We start from the raw sequence: 20,410 nt of genomic DNA on the forward strand, positions 1-20,410 counted from the left end.
GCAACCAGAAATAAGCATACCTAAGGGTGTTTGCAGAATTGAAAGTTCTTCCAACTCAAAAGATTCTACGATTCTGTGAAGGAAGCTTTTTCTAAAGACAAGCTGATTTAAAAAAAAAAAAAAAAAAAAAAAAAAAAAAAAAAAAAAAGCACATTTGCTTAGATTAGTCAAAGCAAGGAATGTAGAGTAAAGGAAAGATGATTAAGTATTTCCAGTTCTGCTGGAATTTCATAAAGTGAACCCATGCAGCTGCTAAGGAGTGACCAAAAACTTACTAAAACATTATAATCAGGCCCCCTTCTTGGAGATCTTTGAGCTTTAACCACAGTCTCTTTATTGTGCAGCATCTGTGATGAGATATTCTTTTCTCTCTCACTATGAGAAACCCCTTGCATGAGCAGAAGTTCAAGGATGATGTCTGACTCATGTAGACAGCAGAGGAAAGAGCTTGAGCAGCACAGTGTAAGAAGGACATAAAAATATTAGCGTGCAAAGAAGGGCAACAAAGATGGTGAAGGATCTGGAGGCCAAGACCTATAGGTGAGGTCTCCTGATTTGTTCAGCCCAGAGAAGAGGAGGCTGAAGGAGGCCTGATGGCAAGCTCCAGCTTCCTCACAATGGGAGCTTTTCCAGTATGTTTTAATTAACTGGTTGTGACAGAAACAGAGAATATTTCTTGGCAGACAAGAGTTGGTGGAGGACTGTGTGTGAACCTTTAAATAAAATGGCAACTGTCTGCCAAGAAATGCCTAAGCCATTTGTCATCAGTGCTGTTGATTTCATTTATATGTTGATGGTTTATATCTTGTGTCTGTTAATGTGCAATCTCATTTTCAATCAGTGCATATTTTTTCTCCTAAATAACACACAGTCATTGCTTCTCAACTATTTCTTCACTTTTACAAGGTAGTTTTACTATCATCTCTGGGTCTGGATTTTATAGCAGCACTGAAATTCAAATAAAGCTACTGTACAAATAAAATGAGGAAGCACTTAGAACAAAAGAAGTTATTTCATATAATGCATTATTAAGTAGAACATTTTGCAATGGAATGGAATAACGCCTATTCTAATAATGATTCTTGTAATTAACAAAAGCAAAACACAAAGCTGATACCTATGATTAGGGAGAGGCCTGAGCCCTTACAGTGTGGGAAAGACACTGTCCAAGCCAGTAAGTGTTTTTCTTTACCTGATAGAAATCTCCTATCTGAGGCAGAATGATGTTCCTAAATAATAGTTGTCATAGTGACTTAGAGAGAGTAACTCAGTGTGCTTCCTCACATATCTCTTAAAAATCCTTTGCCTTTATCAGATGTGGAGAGACTTCTTGATTTGCCTCTTAAGTCTAAGATACTGAAGCAATAACAAGCTGCTACATGTGGGAAGAGCTGGGTGCAGCTACTCGAAGGCAGACAAACCATCCAGCAGTATGTAGTTTCCCATGTTGTTGGGTCTGTCCTCCACTGGTGCTGCTGATAGGCATAGCAGGGACTGATGTTGCCAGAGTCCGGTTGCTCCCACATCACTCTTTATTATATCAGTGGGCATTCATAAGGGAATGGAACCACTTGCATACAGGTTGTTCAGTGAATTAAACTTTCTCAGTTAAAAGCTCATTTAACTATTTAAAACTCACTTGTGAATATCTTAATTAAAGAAGTCTATGTTTCATTAGAAGTGACAGAAATAATTATTGTTTGTACTTCTAAATTACATTCCCATGGGTAATGATCCAAAGCTGCAACATATTGTATGTTTCATAATAATCTGTAAGTCCTAACTACTTAAGTAAATCCACCGTGCTCTGAAATGAATTAGGAGCATAGAAGTTTTAGATTCAGCTGGTAAATTCCCAGATTCCCTTGAAGATTTTCTGTTTTCTGAATGGGATGACTAATTGTTTGGAACGTTTTTGGTTTTTTTTTTTTTTTTTTTTTTTCATTTAAAATATTTTGGATTCAGCAGCTGTTCTTCCTGTATAATATATCCTCTTTTCTGGGAGTAGGGACAGTTGTCTTCACTGGAGGAAGATAAAATAAAGTTGATATTGATCAACTTGATGTTTATATTGCCATTTCTCTCTGTGACATGAAGTAGAAATATGACAGATTTTTAACTACTCTGGCAGAGTAGGGATATAGATTCTTTTGATTCAGAGCTTCTTTTGTCAGGCTGGCCACAAAAGTTGCTGACTTAATATAATACTTAGTCTCCACCATTTAACTGTAACTATTTTTATCTGGATCTCCTTCTTTTATAGATGGATCACTCCATGGAGAATATTTAAATTCCATTTAAAAAACAAACAAACAAAAAAAACACCAACATATAATTCATGATTTACCAGTCTTAGTAGCAGGAGAATTAAGTACTCCTTACCTGTACAAAGGTATCTGTTTCTGGCAATCAGATAATGTAAATTTTAATATAGATCCCTTGGGGATCTTATCTCACCAATATGAGAATTTACCATGTTTTATGTTCTGATTCCTTTCACTTAACTTGACACTAATTAACAAGAGGACTTTTCCTCTTATGTCATGGAAACTCGATTTCTGATGCCGTTCGAAACGTCAGGCATAGTGTGTATCTGTTCGATCACTTCACTGTGAATACCACTTTTCTTCCTCTTCACAGACTGATAGTATAACTCCCTGTTTAGTAGAAAGTAAAAGACTTCTATTGCATGTAGTTTTCTTCAGTGTTGTTTTAAGATTTGGGTTATGTTTGCTACTTCCTATCCATCTGCTGCTACTATAAGTGATGCATCAGTTGTATATCAATATTTCAGTGGTGTCACATTTTAGTTCCTTTAGTGCTCTGAAATGATCCTGGTGATTTGTTTTCATTATGATTTTCTTTTGAATTTCCATATTTTATAGAATCCTGGAGTCAATCAGCTTGGAAGGGATCGCAAGAGGTTCATCTAGTTCAATCCCAATATTGGAATGGTGCATTAGGGTTACTTTTTTAAGAATCTCTTCAAGAATGATTCCTAGTGCAAACAGATTTTCTCTTTCAAAACTTGAGTAGTACCAAGGTGAACCTTTTGTTTATAACAGGGTGTTGAATTGGTGTGTGAAGCACCAGTTAGCAGACTGTCAAACTAAGTCAAGAGCTACTCTTTGTCTTATAACCTCTGAGTTTCTGCAAGAAGTCATCATTACAGTGTATAGAAATGTGGTTTATATCTGCTCTGATGAAGTACTTAAGTCTGCTCGTAGTATTTCAGTCTCTTCATCTTTAATAATAATAGTCCTAATACTGATCTTTTTCTTTGCTAGCTGCATTAGAACGTACGACAGAATCCCTATGGGCTTATATTTTGCAGATGACCTCCTAAGATTTTGTCTTCTTAGACAATCTTCTATTGTTCCAAGCTGACTGCTCTTCAGTCCCATTTCTGTCTCAGGTTCCTGCTATTAATAACCATGACTACTGATTATAAGCCCGTCTCAACTTAATAGGTTCCCTATACTCTGAAAGCTTCCTCATTCCTGGTATTCTCTCCCCTTTTTCCCAATGCTATTTGCTTAGCTGCCATATGCAACCCTACCTCTCTAGATAGCTGCACACAAAATGCTGAGGATGTTTCAAAGAACTGTAACAGAGATGCTCCTTTTCACTTTCATACTTAATGTTCCTTCTGTCCCTGCTCCGGAATTATTGATGGCACATATTGCATACTTTGACAGGGAAAGCCTATCCAAATGAAGCCTTGTGGAAGCTCTGCAATCTATTTATCTGCCGAGCAATCTATTATCATCACCAACAATTTTTGTACATTATAATAAACACTTTCACCTACTGTACTGATGTAAAGTGAAAACAGTGGTAACTCACATCAATTCAGTAAATTGCTAACTGCTGAAGTTCAACATAAATACATTTTTCTTTGAGCTGTCTGTATTAACATGAATACTCATAGCAGTGATACCCAGGGCAGGAAGGGCAAAGCAGCTGTGTTGAAAAACCTGTTTCAGCTGCCATTTATAAACCTCTACCAGGAGGAGAAAGAAACTGGGAGCCCTTATTTGGGTCTGAAAAAGATGAGTTTAGAACTGACCTGAATATTTATTCTTTATCACATAATGGATTTTCTTTTGCACAACTAAAAGTACATTGTGTGCTTGGAGAGTTCTTTTGGAAAAAAGAAAACAACTTGGTTTGCCTAATGACAGACTTATTTGAAAAGTCTTTGCATTCATTTAAAGTCTTCAGAAATAACTAAACAAACACTTTATTGCTCATTTCACTGATTTAAACAAAAATTCCTGCTTACTTCCAGACCTACCATAGCTGGATGCCAAAGGTAGTAAACTGTTAAATGGGAGAATGGATGATAATGAGTAATATCTGATTGTAACAGCTGGTGTGGTTGACATGAACACCTGAGCTATCCTATTAAATAGAACTGACAGTGAACTGGTTTGTTTATTCTGAGGACTTGGCTCTCAACCAATTCCCGTAGTTTCACTTCTTTGCAGTTGTGAAGAACAGTTGAAGAGGGGCACGTCTGAGGGTAGTAGTAGCATGGGTGCTTTCCTTTTGAGTAGCAGTTCTAGATAGATCCAGAAGAGGAATTGTTTGTGTGATATGCTATTAACAGTCTGTCCACAGACCATGTATCTGCAAAGAAATTTGCAGATATTTGTCTTTCACTTATCTCAGTATTCAGGTCTGTCATTTTGAAGCACCAAATGCAATTTTAATAATAAAACTGAGTAAGAGAAGAATAAAATCATATTGTCTGAAGAGTTAGTAGGATTGTCCTGCTCTGAAAATTTAATTAAGAAAACTTACAACAGATGGTTAAATACAATACTCCTGGCTCTGTGGAGCTAGTTGCAAGCAGTGTTAGCACTGTTGCAAATATACTATCTTTATCTAAAGAATCATGACTGTACATAAGCTTACAACCAAAAATCTCTTATTTCTGCAAATGAAAGCAACATCGGAGTATCTCAGCTGATGCTGACAGGGGCAATAGACGGTCATTAGCTTGCCCTCTTTTAATCTAGGCTACGTCAGAAATATGGAAAATGAATGTATTATAAAAGTTCAGTTAGATGGCTCAGAAGTAATAAGAAAGAAATTGTATTGAATCATTTAACTGATTCCACTTCCCCCCCTCCCCCCCCCAAAAAAAAAAGAAAAAAAAAATACTGTGCATCTTCATTTTCTTCTGGACATGCATTAACTCTTCATTTCTTCATCTCTGTATTTCAGAATGTTTAGCTATTGTTATTATTATATATTTTTCTTATTATTAATAATAATATGATTAGTTAAGACCCCATTTTGTGTTCTGCCTCCACTGATTGACTAATCTGGAGGTTACTTTTCATTAAGTTTGGAGTTAAGTAGGCCTCCTCTCCTTATTAGCTTGGTGAAGATAAAAGTATAACTAGCAGATGTCTCTAGCAGATGTCTCTAGTTTTCATTCTACAGGAAAATATTAAGGTGTTCCATCAGATTTCCAAATTTGACTTTCTCAATTAATCCTTCTACTTTTGTACATTTTTGTGAAAATTTAAATTACTTATATTAAAGAAATTGAAGTATACCATAAAATTGGGAAATGTTCCTCCAGGAAAAAAAAAAAAAAAAAAAAGAGAGAGAGAAATTAGTGAAATGGATGAGTATTAGCTACAGCCTTAGTCTTTTTATATGAGCTCATGGGATTTGGACCAAGGAATACAGTTATACGTTGGAGAGGTCTTCTGAGAAAAGATGCTTTCTTCTTTTGTCTGACAATATTGCACGTGAAGAGTAATTCTGAAAACTGCAACTCTCCTGGGGAGAAACTACTGTCATACTTCCTATTCTTGCTGAACTTTAAGAAAAGAAACAGTTCCTTGCAGTAGAAGACTTACATTTACCCTAGGATGTCATGGCATTTGTTGAGAGATTCTGGGAAGATGTTCTAGTATGCATCACACTCCAGGAAGAGGTTAAACAAATCAAATTCCTATTTAACCATCTAGTCTAAATCTACCCTCTTCCAGTTTAAAACCATTTCCCCTTGTCCTGTCTCTACATGCCCTTCTAAAAAGTCCCTCCTTAGCTTTCCTGTAGGCCCCCTTCAGGTACTAGAAGTACCCTTCAGGTACAACCTTCTCTCCAAAATGGAAAGATATGGATATGATGGGTTGACTATTCAGTGGTTGAAGTGGTAGTGCATGATCTAGCTGTGTGTGTTCCTGTTCATTGCAGAGGAGTTAGACTAGATGGCATTTAAAGATCCCTTCCAACTCTAGGGATTCTATGATTCTATGAAATTGGCTATTTGAATGATCAGACTAGAGATTCATTACAAAACACCACATTCTCTGCCACATGGAAGTCCTGGGGCTTCAAGTTAACTGAAGATCATTGAGAAAATTGAATGCCTCACATCAGAAGCAGACGTTATTGTTATTTTTGCATGTTCTTTATGCCTCCAACAATAGGTACAGATAATGCCATATTTGCTACAGAAGACATATACTTTTAGCCTCCTTTGGATTTAGCAATACATCTTGCCCAGCAATCTGAAACAGATACAAGCAAGGCTAGTTGACTTTATGCTTGTTGGCATAAACTTTTGGGGTCAATTTATGGGAAGTGCTAATTGGTCTGGCTTTGGGCTGTTTGTTTGTTTGTTTTTGTCAAGATCATGCTTTTCAAACAACAAAAATCTGAAACATTTTTAAGGAAAACTAAGGAGGACTTTTTACTTCTAGAAACTGCAGGAATCCACATGCTATTTGTGTGCCATGTGTTTGTGAAAAATGCAACCGTTGAGTAATGTTGATAAATTTTGTGGTTGATAAATGAATCCAGTTCCTGTCTCTTCTGTGCCAAAAGCTTTTCTCTGCCATACACAGACTGTATTTGCACCCTATGTGCAAATGATTGAGTAGTAACTTGGAAAAGATGTTCATATGAAAAATCCTGAGCCACTTCCAGTGCAATTGGTGCCAGAGGGGAATTTTGGTATTTGGCAGGTGATCACCCCTAGAAGGAGCTATCATGATTCCTTGAATTAGTAAATATAATATATAAAATACACAGAAATGGGCAATTTGCAAACCTTTCTCAAGCCAAAAATTGAGAAGAGGATGAACGAAATCACTTAAGTGAAGACTTGAAGGATTAAAGAGAGGAGTAATATTAGCGCCAGTGCTGCTTTTCTCAATGAAAAATACTGTAGAATATATTTAAACAGCAAATTTAAGTTCCTTAGCTCACTGTTTACATTAGAAGTCTTTTGTAAATTAGTATTTTAGTTTTGTATTTCCACAGGTGTTATCTGGTTATTTATCATAGAATCATAAAATGGCTTGGGTTGGAATGGACCCCAAGAATCATGAGGTTTCAACCCTCCTGCACAGGCAGGGCTCCCAACCTCCAGATCTGGTACTAGATCAGGTTGCCCTATCCAACCTAGTCTTGAACACTTCCAGGGGCAGAGCATCCACAACCTCTCTGGCAGCCTGTTCTGCTCTCTCTGTAAAGAACTTCTCCCTGGCATTCAATCTAAACCTTCCCTGCTTGAGCTTAAAACCATTCTCTTATTTTACCACTATCTTGCTATTATTTTACTAATTAATTTTCTATTAATGCATAAGATGTAAGAGGTCAAGAGGTAGTTAAGATATTCTGAAGAGCTTGGTTTTTATGTTTATGTACGTCTGTGATGTCCTCCACTCAAACATCGGTTGCTTGTTCAGCCACCTGACTTTGATAATCTCTTCAACCAATAATTGATTAGATGGTACAAAGCAGGCATTCTCATAATTCACCTTACTACAATAAAAAAAACCAACCACATGTAAACAGACAAAACTTTGAAGTGAACAGGGAAGACCATTTCAGCAGCAGTGTGACTGAAGCAGAGTCATTTTTCAGTTAACAAAAAACAAACTTCCTTCTGGCATCATGGGCCAATTCTGTTGCATTTCATGAATCAGATACCTTGAACTACAAAATGACTCTGTAACCATTAATCTGAAGAATTGAATGTGTCTGTTTTTTTTTTTTTTGTTTTCTTCAGCCCTTAGGCTGTCATCTACTTTTGTAGGCTAAATAAAATAACAACATTAGTTGTTTGTGGAAGCTGGTTCAGTTCTGCTAGTGGTTTAAAGTTGTGATTTTTTCCTTAGGGGGCATGTCGTCCTTAATTTTTGCAAGCATAGCTAGATAATTTTACAGTCCAGTGGATCCTCAGGATCATTGTGTGATAAGAAAATGCTGTGAAATTCATTCTTTTCCATTTTTCTTTAAAAGTCTTTTTTTTGTTTTCTTCAAACCAACAGCTGCAAAACAAAGTCAGCAGCTCACAATGACATTTCTTAAAAGATTCTATTTTCCCAACTTGTTCTTAAAAATGCTATTCATAGTATACAGACAATTCCAATCTTTTTCCTTTTGTTATGCAAAAGTTGTGAACAACTCAGGCCTTCTCATCAGCATTTGCAGCTTGTAGGGTATCTCTTGCAAACATCAGTCAGACTGTGCTCAGTCTTTTCTCTCCGCAGTTGCTTTTATTTCTATTTCTATTCAAAAGGGATCAACAAATAATCTTATTGATTCTAGACAAGATCAATAACTCCTGAGATGCTGCAGGCAAACATTGCCAGACTGCTACAAGGGACTAGGGATGGTAGTCAGAACAGCTGGGCAGATATAGTCTAATATTAAATGCCATCAGACATTCTGATTTGCTCAAAGATTGTTTGCTAATATGATTATTAAATGGCCCAATGATGGAAGAACTTAGTGAGATAGTGAGAATTCCTTGCTCAACCAGTTCTTTTTCAATGGTCTATGACAGTTGGTGATTGAAGAAATGAATGTTGATCATTCTAAGTCATGCTTATAAGACTTTTTTTTCATAACCAGTTCCAACTTGAAAGGCAGATACATTACTGCCATGTTTTAATTTGCATACTACAAACTAGAAAAATAATCAAGCGAAACCTACTTGGTATTCTTTCTAGGATTGGCCATGAGAAGTCTTCAGTCAAACAATAAAATGAAACAGTAGAACTATGTCATGATTTTGGGTAAAAACAAAAAGAGCTCATAGGACTGTCATGCTTTGTTTTTTCCTCCTCCTTGCATGAAGTGTGGAGAGGGAAAGAAACATAATAATTCCTATTAATGATAATATGTATACTACCTCAAAACTTTATGATTACTTCTAACCATCATTTCTTCCAAATATACATTGCATGTATACATACATTCAAAAATAATGTAATGCTCATCTTTGGAAAGACCATCTCATGGCTATTTATTTATAGGAATGAATTTAAAGTTTAACTGTTGGGAAGGGGAGGGGGAACCCAAACAATTCTGTAGGAAATTCAGAGAAACTAATTGATTTGCCCATAAACTTATTACATACTGGCAGCACTGCTCTTCAATCAGAGCAGTTGTTTTTGATGTTTAAGAATTGGAAATGTCTGCCTTCTTATATTTTAGCCTCTTAGTTTTATACTTGTCCAGTAAGAGAAATAGTCTCAGAGTAAACAGTGAGTAATTGAATTAGTCTGCCTGATGATTTAACTTACAACATAAAAGCAGCTTCTTAAATTATGGTTTTCCTCTCTTGAAGCCTTCTCTTTGGCTTACATTAAAAGAACTGCAAGAGTGTTCAAGTTTTTTATATTTAATTTTAGGAAAATACAAAACCACTTTCTTTAGGTTTGTTTTGGATACACACATTATTCATCAGATAGACCAGTGACTACTGTTTGTCAGAGAAATCTCAACAGTAATAACACACTGAGCTAGGAAAGCATCATTATCCTTTTCTACTATACAAGAGAGTTTTTTTCTAGTTACATTACTTGTGTAAAAAATCAGGAAGAAGGTGTGTGGTCTTGTGGAGACAGGAACTAAGAAGGATGTCAAATTTTAATGTTCCTCTCCCCTGAAAAATAGCATCTCAGAAATGCGTAATCAATGCAACTGCTAGTGCTACAGAGCTCGCCTGACACAGAATAAAGTAAAACTGTTTGAACAGCGCTGCAAATCCAGTCTGAGTTTACTGAAATTACACGTTCTCAATCCCATTGCATTTAATGAATTTTGCCAAAAGAAATGAAAAATATATTCTTTGGTTTTAGTTGTTGTGACTGAGAGTACTGAAAATTTACAGCCGGAGCAAATAAAGTTCTTGTTCCTTTTCCATATATCTAAAAGTGAGATGGAAACAGTTTGTAGCTGCTTGTTGCATAGGAAGGTCAATCAGTTTTATGTCTGATAACATGTTCCTAAGTGATCCGTTCTGTAAATCTATCAGACTAACAGTGGGCATTGTCTTTGTACTTGCAATCATTTTACTTTTTGAAATATTTATGATGTTTCCAGTATCTGAGGTCATAAACTTTGGAAATTCCTGTTATCAGCTTTAGTGTAAGAATTAAAAGAACCTTTTATTGTTTAAACACTGAATAGCTTTAATATACAAAGTTAATTTTGAATATTCATTAAATCTGATATATGTTTAAACAATAGAAGAAATGCTCTAAAATATTAGTTTAATTTAATCTTGTATCCATGAGCACATCCAATTAATGGTCAGTGGAATTGCCAAAGCATGAGCAGAAGCAGAAGATCTCTTTAAAAGACATTAGAGTAAACTTTAATGCAAATGAAAGTACTTAGGCTTTTTGTATTTAATGAAGACAAACCCTCTAATTCTATGCCCAACATCATTACTTGTTCTTAAACAAAAGTATTTAGACATGTCTGTTTGGGTTCTCATCCTTTTTTCCTGGGCCCTAATCTGCGTCATTGCAAGTGAATTAGTTTACCACTTGCTTCTTTCTGGAGCAAGTCACCATTGCCTATAAAAGAGGTAGGAGGCTCTGGACATCGCTGATTTGTTCCAGAGTCCACTGAAACTGTGCTCTGAACAAAAGTTCACTTAAGACTGTCCCGTGACACTGTCCTGTACATGCCCCCGTGCTGTGCTTCAGGCTATATATAACTTTCACCTGTAGCCTCCAGCAAATACAACCCTTTCGCTATCTGGAGCACTTCGAGTCGGGGGGGAAAAAAAGAAAAAAAAAAAGTTTTATATCTTGGGGCCCCAGCACAACCACTGGAAAAACAGGACAATTGCTTTGCAGCAACTGGCACAGCCCTCTTCAGAGGGAACAAGCCCTGAGCTAGGTGTAGAAGAGCTAGTCTGTGCTACCTGGTCTGTGTGCCAAGACAATACAGACTCTGTCAGAAGTTTTAACCATTTGAGGGCTGGCTTTTGAGTGATACCAGTACCTGATTTACTTAAAATACTTGTGATGGTGTCAGATTGAGATGCCAGATTGTGTGTTGATTCAGGGAGATTCCCTTTTGATAGGGGCTAGAGTAAAGAGACAGGGTAGTTTGTTTTTTTTTTCCATAGGTTCATCAAACTGGCAAAATACTCTCTGCAGCTACCTGTTTGCTATAATCCAACTCGATGCTGATAGAATATGGGAGACCTTGAGCTTTGGAAGGTAACCCCCCCCCATCAATGAACCATGCAGAGAATTGCATTTTTGTTGCTTTCTCCCTGCTCTGGTCTGCTATTTGAAAATCCCTTCATTAAGCTATTATTCTAATTCTGGAGTAATTTTGGGGGAAAAAATGAGTTGAAGAACAATAAAAGTAGGAACACTCAATATCCTTTACATGTTGTTGTACTTATATAGTTAATAAGCATTATTTAAAACTCCATTAGTAAGTGGAACAATCTTGCAAGTATCATAGAACAGCAGCTGAAACAAACAGCTCTCATTTGCTGTTAGCTAACATTGAAAAGCAAACAGAAGTTCCTTTACCTATAGAGTGATTTTTTTTTTTTTTACAGAGTGTCTTTTGCATGTGGTCTATGATAATAGTTTATAGTATTTCTCTGAATCACTTAATGGTGTTGGAATTAAAAGATAAAGTCAAATTTACAAAGCTAGGAATGAATCTTCAGTTAGCATTTTATGCTACATTAAGAATGTAATTATTGATTCACCATGTAATAATGTTTATTAGGCTTCTCCACCCATCCCTCCCTTTTACACAGATGGTGTTGCAAATCACCTCTCAGCGGTCACCTGCTTGAAAGGAGAGTTTCATATGCAAAGTGTTATTCTTTGTTTAGATATAATAGTTTGCAAGATGTAAAATGAGGCAGCTATTTAAATTTGTTGTTCCACCACTTGGTCTGGATATACAAGATTAAATAAAAAGAAAATTAGGAAGCAGATGCTTGTGGTTTAACAGATGAACTGTGCTAAAAGATATTCCTCATTACTGGTGGATATGAGTAATTTTACTGGGGCAGCTGTTTCCTTAATCATGAAAAACACAAATCTCTAAGATGGCATCCAGATGTTTTCTGTATTGGTTCACAATATAATTAGTTTCCATTGTGTATGCATTATTTCTGATTCTATTCATATTTACTTATGTCCAATATATTTTAAAATACACGTATCATCTAACTTAAGTATAGAAGACCTGAGCGCTAAACATATGACACATGTTGTTCTCTCAGCCCGCATGCCTGGTGCTAGTCCAGTGGTTGCTCCTAGAGATGATGGTGTTTGTGTCTCTAACTAGCATCCAAGCACTTGAATACCAGATTTCTGTAGGTTGCTGGAAGTTTTGTTTTGTGGGGGTGAAAGAGGAGATATAGGTCTGTAACATGAACCCTGTCCAAGTTATCTGCATAACAAACAGGTAAAAACAGATTTAAAACTTAGATTGGCTCTTAGGTTTGGGCTTAGTTTTCTCTTTTCACTGATGCTGCTGACAATTTTAATTCCTGCTAGCTTGCCATCTGCCCTTGGCAGAAACATCATTTGACGGGAGGTCTGGGACTTCAGCCTCTTCAGTGATTCATTTCTATTTCTGACAAGACATAAGAATGGCATCCCAAATCTTTGATAGAGATTTACTTACCCTCAGATATGTTATAATTTATTTATTTGGGGTTGTGTGGGATTTCAGAAACTTAAAATTTAAGCATGGCTTTTTTAGGCATGAGTCTTGCTACTTGTGGTTTGGATCTCTGGAGCCAGCTGCCATAGCATGGTTGATCTGCACATATGTAGCAAATTCAGGTCATTACTCACCTTGCAAACTACACTGTTTGTAAATTAAGGCCACCCTGAATTCAGGGTGAGGAATTCTTAAAGGCTTTTATACCTAAATCATTGCTTCTATTGCAGGCAATTGTTAAAGTTTAATTTATTCATCTCCACCTTTTCTTAAATTATCACAACAGAGGTAATAGTAAGTGATCAGCTCTTGAGCTTTCTAGGTGCTAATGTGTTGTAGCTTAACTTTCAATTGTGAGTATGCATAAGCTTTTTAAAACAGTTAATGGTTTCTTGACATTGGTAGATAAATTAGCAGTTACTCTAACGAAAAGTTCTTTGTAGCTGAGTAAGCAATCTTAAATACATATAAGTATCAAAAAAGGAAATAACCAAATATAAGTAGACCAAAGTCTTCCTTTATGATTTTTTTTAATTCTACTGCTATTTAGCAATTCATTCTCATGATTACTTTCTGCCAGTTTGTATATTTACTAGTGACTTTCCTTGAAATAAACTTTTTGATCAGAAAGAGTTTAGATTTTTTTTTTTTAGTTAAAAAAAATTCTGAAGTAATTACATGTGTTAGCTACTGCTGATAACTTGAGGGGTTTTATGTTCTGCTTTGTTGCTATGTACATTTGGATTAAATCTGGAAATCTCTCACTAATCCAGTTACTTCCATTTGATTAATTTCTCCATAGTATTTTCTACCGGGGAGGGACTCTTCATGGTACTACGTGATTTCTTTGGTACAATAATCAGCTAGAAAAGAAAATTAATTTTCTTGTCATCAGTAAAACCATAACAACAACAACAACAAAAATTGAATACAGGTTTTTTTCAGAGTTGTAATTAAATTTTTGTAATAAGCATCTTTGCATAGATTTGCTTCAGAAGAAGATATTAGCTTGATGTATGTTTTAGCTTTCTTAATAGGATAACAGATGCTTTTCGTGCTCTTCATTGTGGAATAATATCCATGGATATTATAGCATACTGCTTATTATGTGGTATGGTCCCTACAAGCTTGGAAACCAGCAGGTTCTGGAGTATCCTAAACAAATCTAAATGCCTCTCTATTATTTCCACACATTTTGAAAAAGACGTATTGCTCTAATATTTTACAAGTGAGATGGAGTTGTGGCTCACAGAAACCACAGGCTATCTGAATCTCCCATGACTGCAGGGTCCAGGGTAGTTCTTTGCATACTTGAAGATCAAGATTTTTGAAAGCTGGAAGTTGCTGTTCCCCTTTCTGAGCTGACACATCACCTTAGGTGCCAAGAGCTCTCAAAAGCTCTAATGAGTGCTCTAATGCCTGTTGCTGTCATGAATGTATTAAATACGAATTTCAGATTCCCGTAAGGAAGAGCTTGTTAAAAACACTGTCCTGTGGCTATTTCAGCCTTCAACTGAGATAAGAATTCTCCTGCAACTGCAGGATCTACATTTTCCAGGTTCTCTTATCTGGAAACCAGTGTGTGTGTCTGTCTTTTATAATTTTACACCCAGCACTGTGTGGCAGCAGATGCTTAACAAGATTCTGGGAATGGCTGAAGATGGTGATTGTTTTTAAAGATAATGTTCCTCCTGCTTTATTCACCTGATGTTGTTCTTATATGTGAGAGGTTTGAATGAAAACTAGCACAGCTTTGAGGGTTATAATGAGAGAAGAGTGGTTGAGATTATTTATCTCTCTGAGTCTTTTCGATGTAGCTCTTTTCTGGGACTTTTCTGATCTCACTTGACTCCAAGAAGCCCCTCTGCTGTGCAGTGTATCAGCTCTCTGTGCGCTCCCTCTGCCGGCATCCCTGTGAGACAAGAAACCTGCTGGGGCCTTCTGCGTGTGGCCAGTGATTGGTGGCTGCTGCGTGGAAATTCTTGTTAAAATAAAACCCTGCTTTGTCCAGTCAAAATTCTTATCTGAGGGTGTGGCAAACCACACTCTGTAAGGAAGTCGAATTATGCTTTGTCATGATTCACTTTTCGAGATCAAAGTCAGCTCTTCCCTTCCCAGGCCGGGCTGCCCTGCGGGAGGCTGCAGCTTCAGCCCCGCAGGGATGTGAGCGCTCTAGGTAGGGGGTCTTGTGCAGGCCCTGTGTCTCTGCAAGGGGCCTACCAGCATCCAGCCATGTCCCTGAACACAGGGAAAATACTCAAAATGGATTCTCCAGCACTTCTGGATGTGAGTGCACAATAAATACACTTGCAGCTGCGTAGGTCCGAGGTGGTGTCTGGTTGGACTCCAGCTGTCAGTTTCTACACCAAAGTAACTCATTGCAATGCCTGAGTTCAGAAGTGTTGCTGACTTGCAACACAGGTCTTTAATAGCTGATTTGGCTCAGCCAGAATTCAGTGAGGGTTGGCTGGAATTAACCCCCAAGCCACTTTGTTAGAGTCAAAGCAACAGGAACTGTAAAACAGATCATTGCTGCCAAGTTAATGTCAGCAATCAGATATCATGCCAAGTTTTCATAAACATTGGGAAATATCTTACAGGAAATTGTTTCACATAACATAACAAGTATCATATCACTTGGTATTGAAGATAGTGGGATAATTCATCTTGTGCTGTTTAAAGTATTTTGGTATCTCAGGTGGAACATAGCAATTTTTGTAGCATTTTTAATCTGTCATTGTAAAAAATAAAAAAAAAGCAAAGATAGCAAAAATCCTGGATTATCTTTTAGTGAAGAAGGTATTAGAACAAGATCTTCCTAAAGAGTTCTTAGTTAGCAGATCACTTTAAACATAAATCAACATTTGTTAGGCTGAAAGGATTTCTATTCGGTGTTCTGAAGAGAAGCAAAGCAGCCTGTCTTTGTTCATTTTCTGCTCCCGTTTCCTGCTTTTGCACTGAAATATTCATTCCCTACCCTACTGGGAAAGGCAATCAGGTACAGGAAAGCAAGCAATAAATCTTATTTAGTGGCTTGTCAGTTTTTATCCGTAAATATAAAACAAAAAGGAAAAATGCTTAATTTGATAGAATTAGAAATGTGGAGAAAATGTCTTCGTCAATTAAAAAATAATACATTAAGAAATAGAATTGTTTCCTCTGATTGCTGTTAAATTTTAATTTCTTGTTTCACTGGTATGGAGCATACTATGCTCTTTTTAAATTACTTGTGCCTCATATATTCCGAGATATTTCTTTGTTTCCTGTGTTTTCTTTTCTTCCTGATTAGCAATTAAGTGTGTGATGAGGTAATCTAACACTTTCAAAGGAGTTCCTCCCTTTGGGTTCTTTTTTATTATTATTAATCTAGAGGTAATAACCATGCTGCACCCTAAAGAAAGCCAATACTGCACCAAATGACAGTCCTGTGGTTGCACCTTTACAGGTGCATGGTACAGTTCTTATTCAGAGAGAGTATTTTGTCTAAGTAAGCCTTCATTACTGCTGGATGAACACGCACAAGGAAAAGCCAGAAAACGTCCTTGAGACTCTCAAGATAACCATTGGAATGGGAAATTTTGCTGTAGGCTTTTTCTTTATTATATATATTGTCTTCCATGCTCTGTCATTTTTGCATTTCTGTACATGCCAGCAGTGGATATCATACTTTTTGCTTACCAAAAAAAGACTTAGTAAATGAAATTCATATCAAGCAACAGATATTAAGTAGTTTCTATTTGTTCACTTTTATGAACTGAAAAAATATCTAGAGCTGTACAACATTTATTTCTTAGTCTAGAAAAATTAGAGGTTACACTAGTTTTTCCTGTTACTAAAACACAACTTGATTTCTTTATTAGTCTTCAGTTTCTTACCCTCAATGAAAGGGTGCAGCTTTGCTGTATGAAGCTGCTATTTAGTGTGTTCAGTCATTCACAAAGTTTTGTTCTATTCTTCTCATTCTTGCCTATACCATTTTACTTGATAGATAGCAATTTAGCAATCGCTTGTTCAGCCGTGTTAGATAGTGTCTGTAGTCGACTTCTTTTCAACTTTGAAAAGAGAAGGAAAATACCTAGTATGTATTAGTAATAACTTGTTGAAATTGTCTTGTAAACAAGAAGTACATTTTCACCTGAAGAGTTATCCCAAGATTGTATAATGATTCAAAAATCACTTTTAAAATCTATTTTCCTAGTTATTTTTCTTTTTTTTTTTCTTTTCCTTTTTCCCTGTTTCTCAGACTGTTTCCTACATTAAAAGATGGTTATTTTGGAAAAGAACGAAGTTAGAATGCCCAGCTTCAATGTGTATTCAAAGCGCTAGCAATTTCTTCAAAGCTGTGTCCTCATCATGAGTAGTTTTGACTTTCCTTCAATATCTGTAGCTGGGGCAGTGTTTCCTTACCAATTCATATCAGATGTGTTTAGATAACTGTTACTTTTGACATTTTTATGGAGTAGGCAAGTTTTTTAAAATAAGAAATTAGCTTGTTAATTTATAGAAAAAATGGAATAGAAAAAAATGTGAGAGTTAGTAGAACAATTTGAAATTAAAGTACTGATGCTGTTTAACAAATATTTAGTTGAGAAATTAGAATGCATTTTTGTCCAGAAGCAATTAATATAATAGAATTCTTTATGAGTTTGAATTTTATTGGTGACGAGAGATAATACAGCCCACAGCAGACTAGCTATGGAGCCTTAGGCCATTACCATCCTTGATGTCATGCTATGATTGAACATGTATGTGCCTTTTGAAGGGGTGATTGCCTCTTGACGTTAAATACAAGTCTAAAAAGTATGTATGACACATCGACAATCTCCAGCTTCGGTGTCCTTTACATAAGAAAAAAAAGAGTTAGTTTTATGCTGTGCAGCCAATAGATGCCACTACAGGAATTTGTGCTCATTTCTAAGGAGGTTCATTTTGACTGCTCTCCTGTTAATACCTCAGTGTTTCAGAGCAGAGATGCTAAGTTAAACTGATACATTGACCATACCATATATTGTGAAAATCTCAAGAGAGCTCTCTTGTGCTGAAAGAGCAAAGCATGTGTTTCAGTTTAATAGCACAGGTGAACAAATGCAACTGTGTGGAGTAACAAGGGAAAAGCTTGTGGGCAAATTGTAGGTCACTTTCTCCTCTCCAGTAAATCTACTGGGAGTTAACACAGTTCTGCATCAGCTGTTTTTACTGTGTATCCCACAAGGTTTAAACCTTGGGAAGACTGAATGATGTGCTGTCTGATGATCACAAATCCATGACTAATTCTTGTCAGAATCCACACAATCAATAATCTGGGAAGTCAGAAATAACATGAATTCTGAAGGGATTTCCAAGCAGATTGTTTTCCCTGCTGCATCATTTCAGTTTTCTCCCAGCACTCGCAGGCACTCCACTCAGCCAGAATTTACCTTCAAATTCTTTAGCCTCTCAAAATATCTGTAATTCCAAATCTAGGACTACTTTCACAGAAACCTGTGTCATATGAAGAGACTGTGGAGTAGTTTGGAGGTTCTTTACGGTAACATGATTGTCCCAGAGTTTTAAATTCTCTTCTGACCATATTCTTAAACAATGAAAACCTTTTGTCCAGATAAGCTGTGGATGCCCTATCTCTGGAGGTATTCCAGGATGGGGCCCTGAGCAGGCTGATCTGATGAGGGGGCAATCCTGCCCACAGTAGGGGGTTGGAACTGGATGGTCTTTAAGGTCCCTTCCAACCCAAGACATTCTGGGATTCTGTGATACTCTGTCTAAAAATATAGAGATGTTTCTTTTGCATTGTTTTCTTTCTCTGATAATTTACTGCACTGTATTTGGCTGTACTGTGAGTTGCATCAATTGTTCAAGTTGAGTTCTAAAAATAAATAAATACAAACCCATCATACATATATTCAAGGGGAAAAATAAATTGAAGAGTCATTACCAGAGAGAGAAGATGATGAAAGTGACTTCACTATTCTGGCTATTACAACTGAGTTAATGCCTTTCACTTTTGCATTGGGTTTCAGTGCAATCCCAAGGAAATAGGCCTTGAGCATCTACATTCTGTGATCTCTGTATAGATTTCTATATTTAAGTTGGAACAATTTTGCTTCTTATTAGAAGCTCTTTTACTAAAGTGCTCAGTGCTCCAAAGTCAGGCTAACCTGAGCTGAGCTGGCAATCAAAGGAGAGCAACATCCTATTTGTTGTAGTGTTATAAGCTATTTCTCTTATCATAGAAGTTCCTGATGTTAAATTGTTTGTAATTCTTGTGGGTGTATGTTATGCATTCAAGGTCTTTATTTTAAAGAACTTTTAGCTAAAACTCAGTTAACTCTTCTATCTGTAGGAGTATATTCCAATTTCTGTATTAACCACGGCATTGATATCAATCTGGGTGTAAGCTGACTGAGTCGATAAAGACTATGATGCTGAAAAAATATCACTACAATACCATTTCTCTTTTTTTTTTTTTTTTTTTTTTTTTTTTGGGCAAGAGGGGGAGGTGTTGCGTTGTGCTTTGTGTTTGCCTTGGATTACCTGTGCAGCACATTCACCACACAGCAGGTACCTGGTGATCCAGCCCAAGTTCCCATGGCATACTTAACAAATCCCATCACTGTGAGCTGACTCAATCAGAGCATATGCAGTGCTCCTGTGACAACATCCCTGTGCCCAGGGAGGACATATCATCTTGGGCAGGCAGCTGTGCTGGCCAGAATGGACTCAGCAGTTCACTCAGCTAGTAAACCCCCTGCTCCATTGCAAAGCAGAGCATGACCAATCTCACTGTTGTCTCTGATTTAATGCTTTTCTTGCCAGTGCTGTTGTCTTGATGTCTTCACCATGTAACCCTGTTGTATGAGTTCTTATGTAGTCCATGGCATACACTAGCTATCCCCCTATTATGCTGAAATAGAAGACTGAATGTGCTGCTCTGTTTCTTCAATCGCTAAGGAAAAAACAGGAATTCTTTGTTGAGCTGAAATATCATTTATTGGGAACTGCAATGAATTTTCTAACACTTTTTTCTTCTTAACTTCCAGATTTTCCGGAAGAAGGCAGTAGAGCTTGGAGAGAAATTGCTGCCTGCTTTCAACACTCCCACTGGGATACCTTGGGCATTGCTTAATATTAAGAGGTAAAACATGATTTTTGGTGACAGCATATAAAAAAGTTCTCTTGAAACTAAAATCCTTTGCCACAGGACTACTGCAGTTGTAGCACAGTTCTAATCTTTCCAGCGAGGTAAAATTTGATGTAAGATCCTTAGTTCTATAACTTACTCTTTTAGTATGTTGTTCATCACTTTTCCCAAAGTCCTACATTGGTTTTAGTGTTGTTATATGTACAGTAGTTGCAAAAGGATGGGTGCTACTCTGAAAAGGTAAGGTGTCCAGCTGCTTGTACTCTTATTTTTACCTGTTCTCACTTGCCATTG

At 36.7% G+C, this 20,410-nt stretch overlaps 1 protein-coding gene across 1 annotated transcript in view; it reads left to right on the plus strand.

The window, feature by feature from the left end:
• The window catches only part of MAN1A1 (mannosidase alpha class 1A member 1), a 136,018-nt gene that overhangs the window by 57,613 nt on the left and 57,995 nt on the right, over positions 1-20,410 (plus strand). The window contains exon 5 of the mRNA XM_085217400.1: positions 20,016-20,110. Within this exon, the coding sequence (XP_085073526.1) occupies positions 20,016-20,110 (95 nt within the window). The remainder of the gene's footprint in view (positions 1-20,015; positions 20,111-20,410) is intronic.

The sequence above is a fragment of the Meleagris gallopavo genome, chromosome 2 (assembly GCF_905368555.1).
Source record: "Meleagris gallopavo chromosome 2, MGAL_WU_HG_1.1, whole genome shotgun sequence".
Classification (NCBI taxonomy): domain Eukaryota; kingdom Metazoa; phylum Chordata; class Aves; order Galliformes; family Phasianidae; genus Meleagris; species Meleagris gallopavo.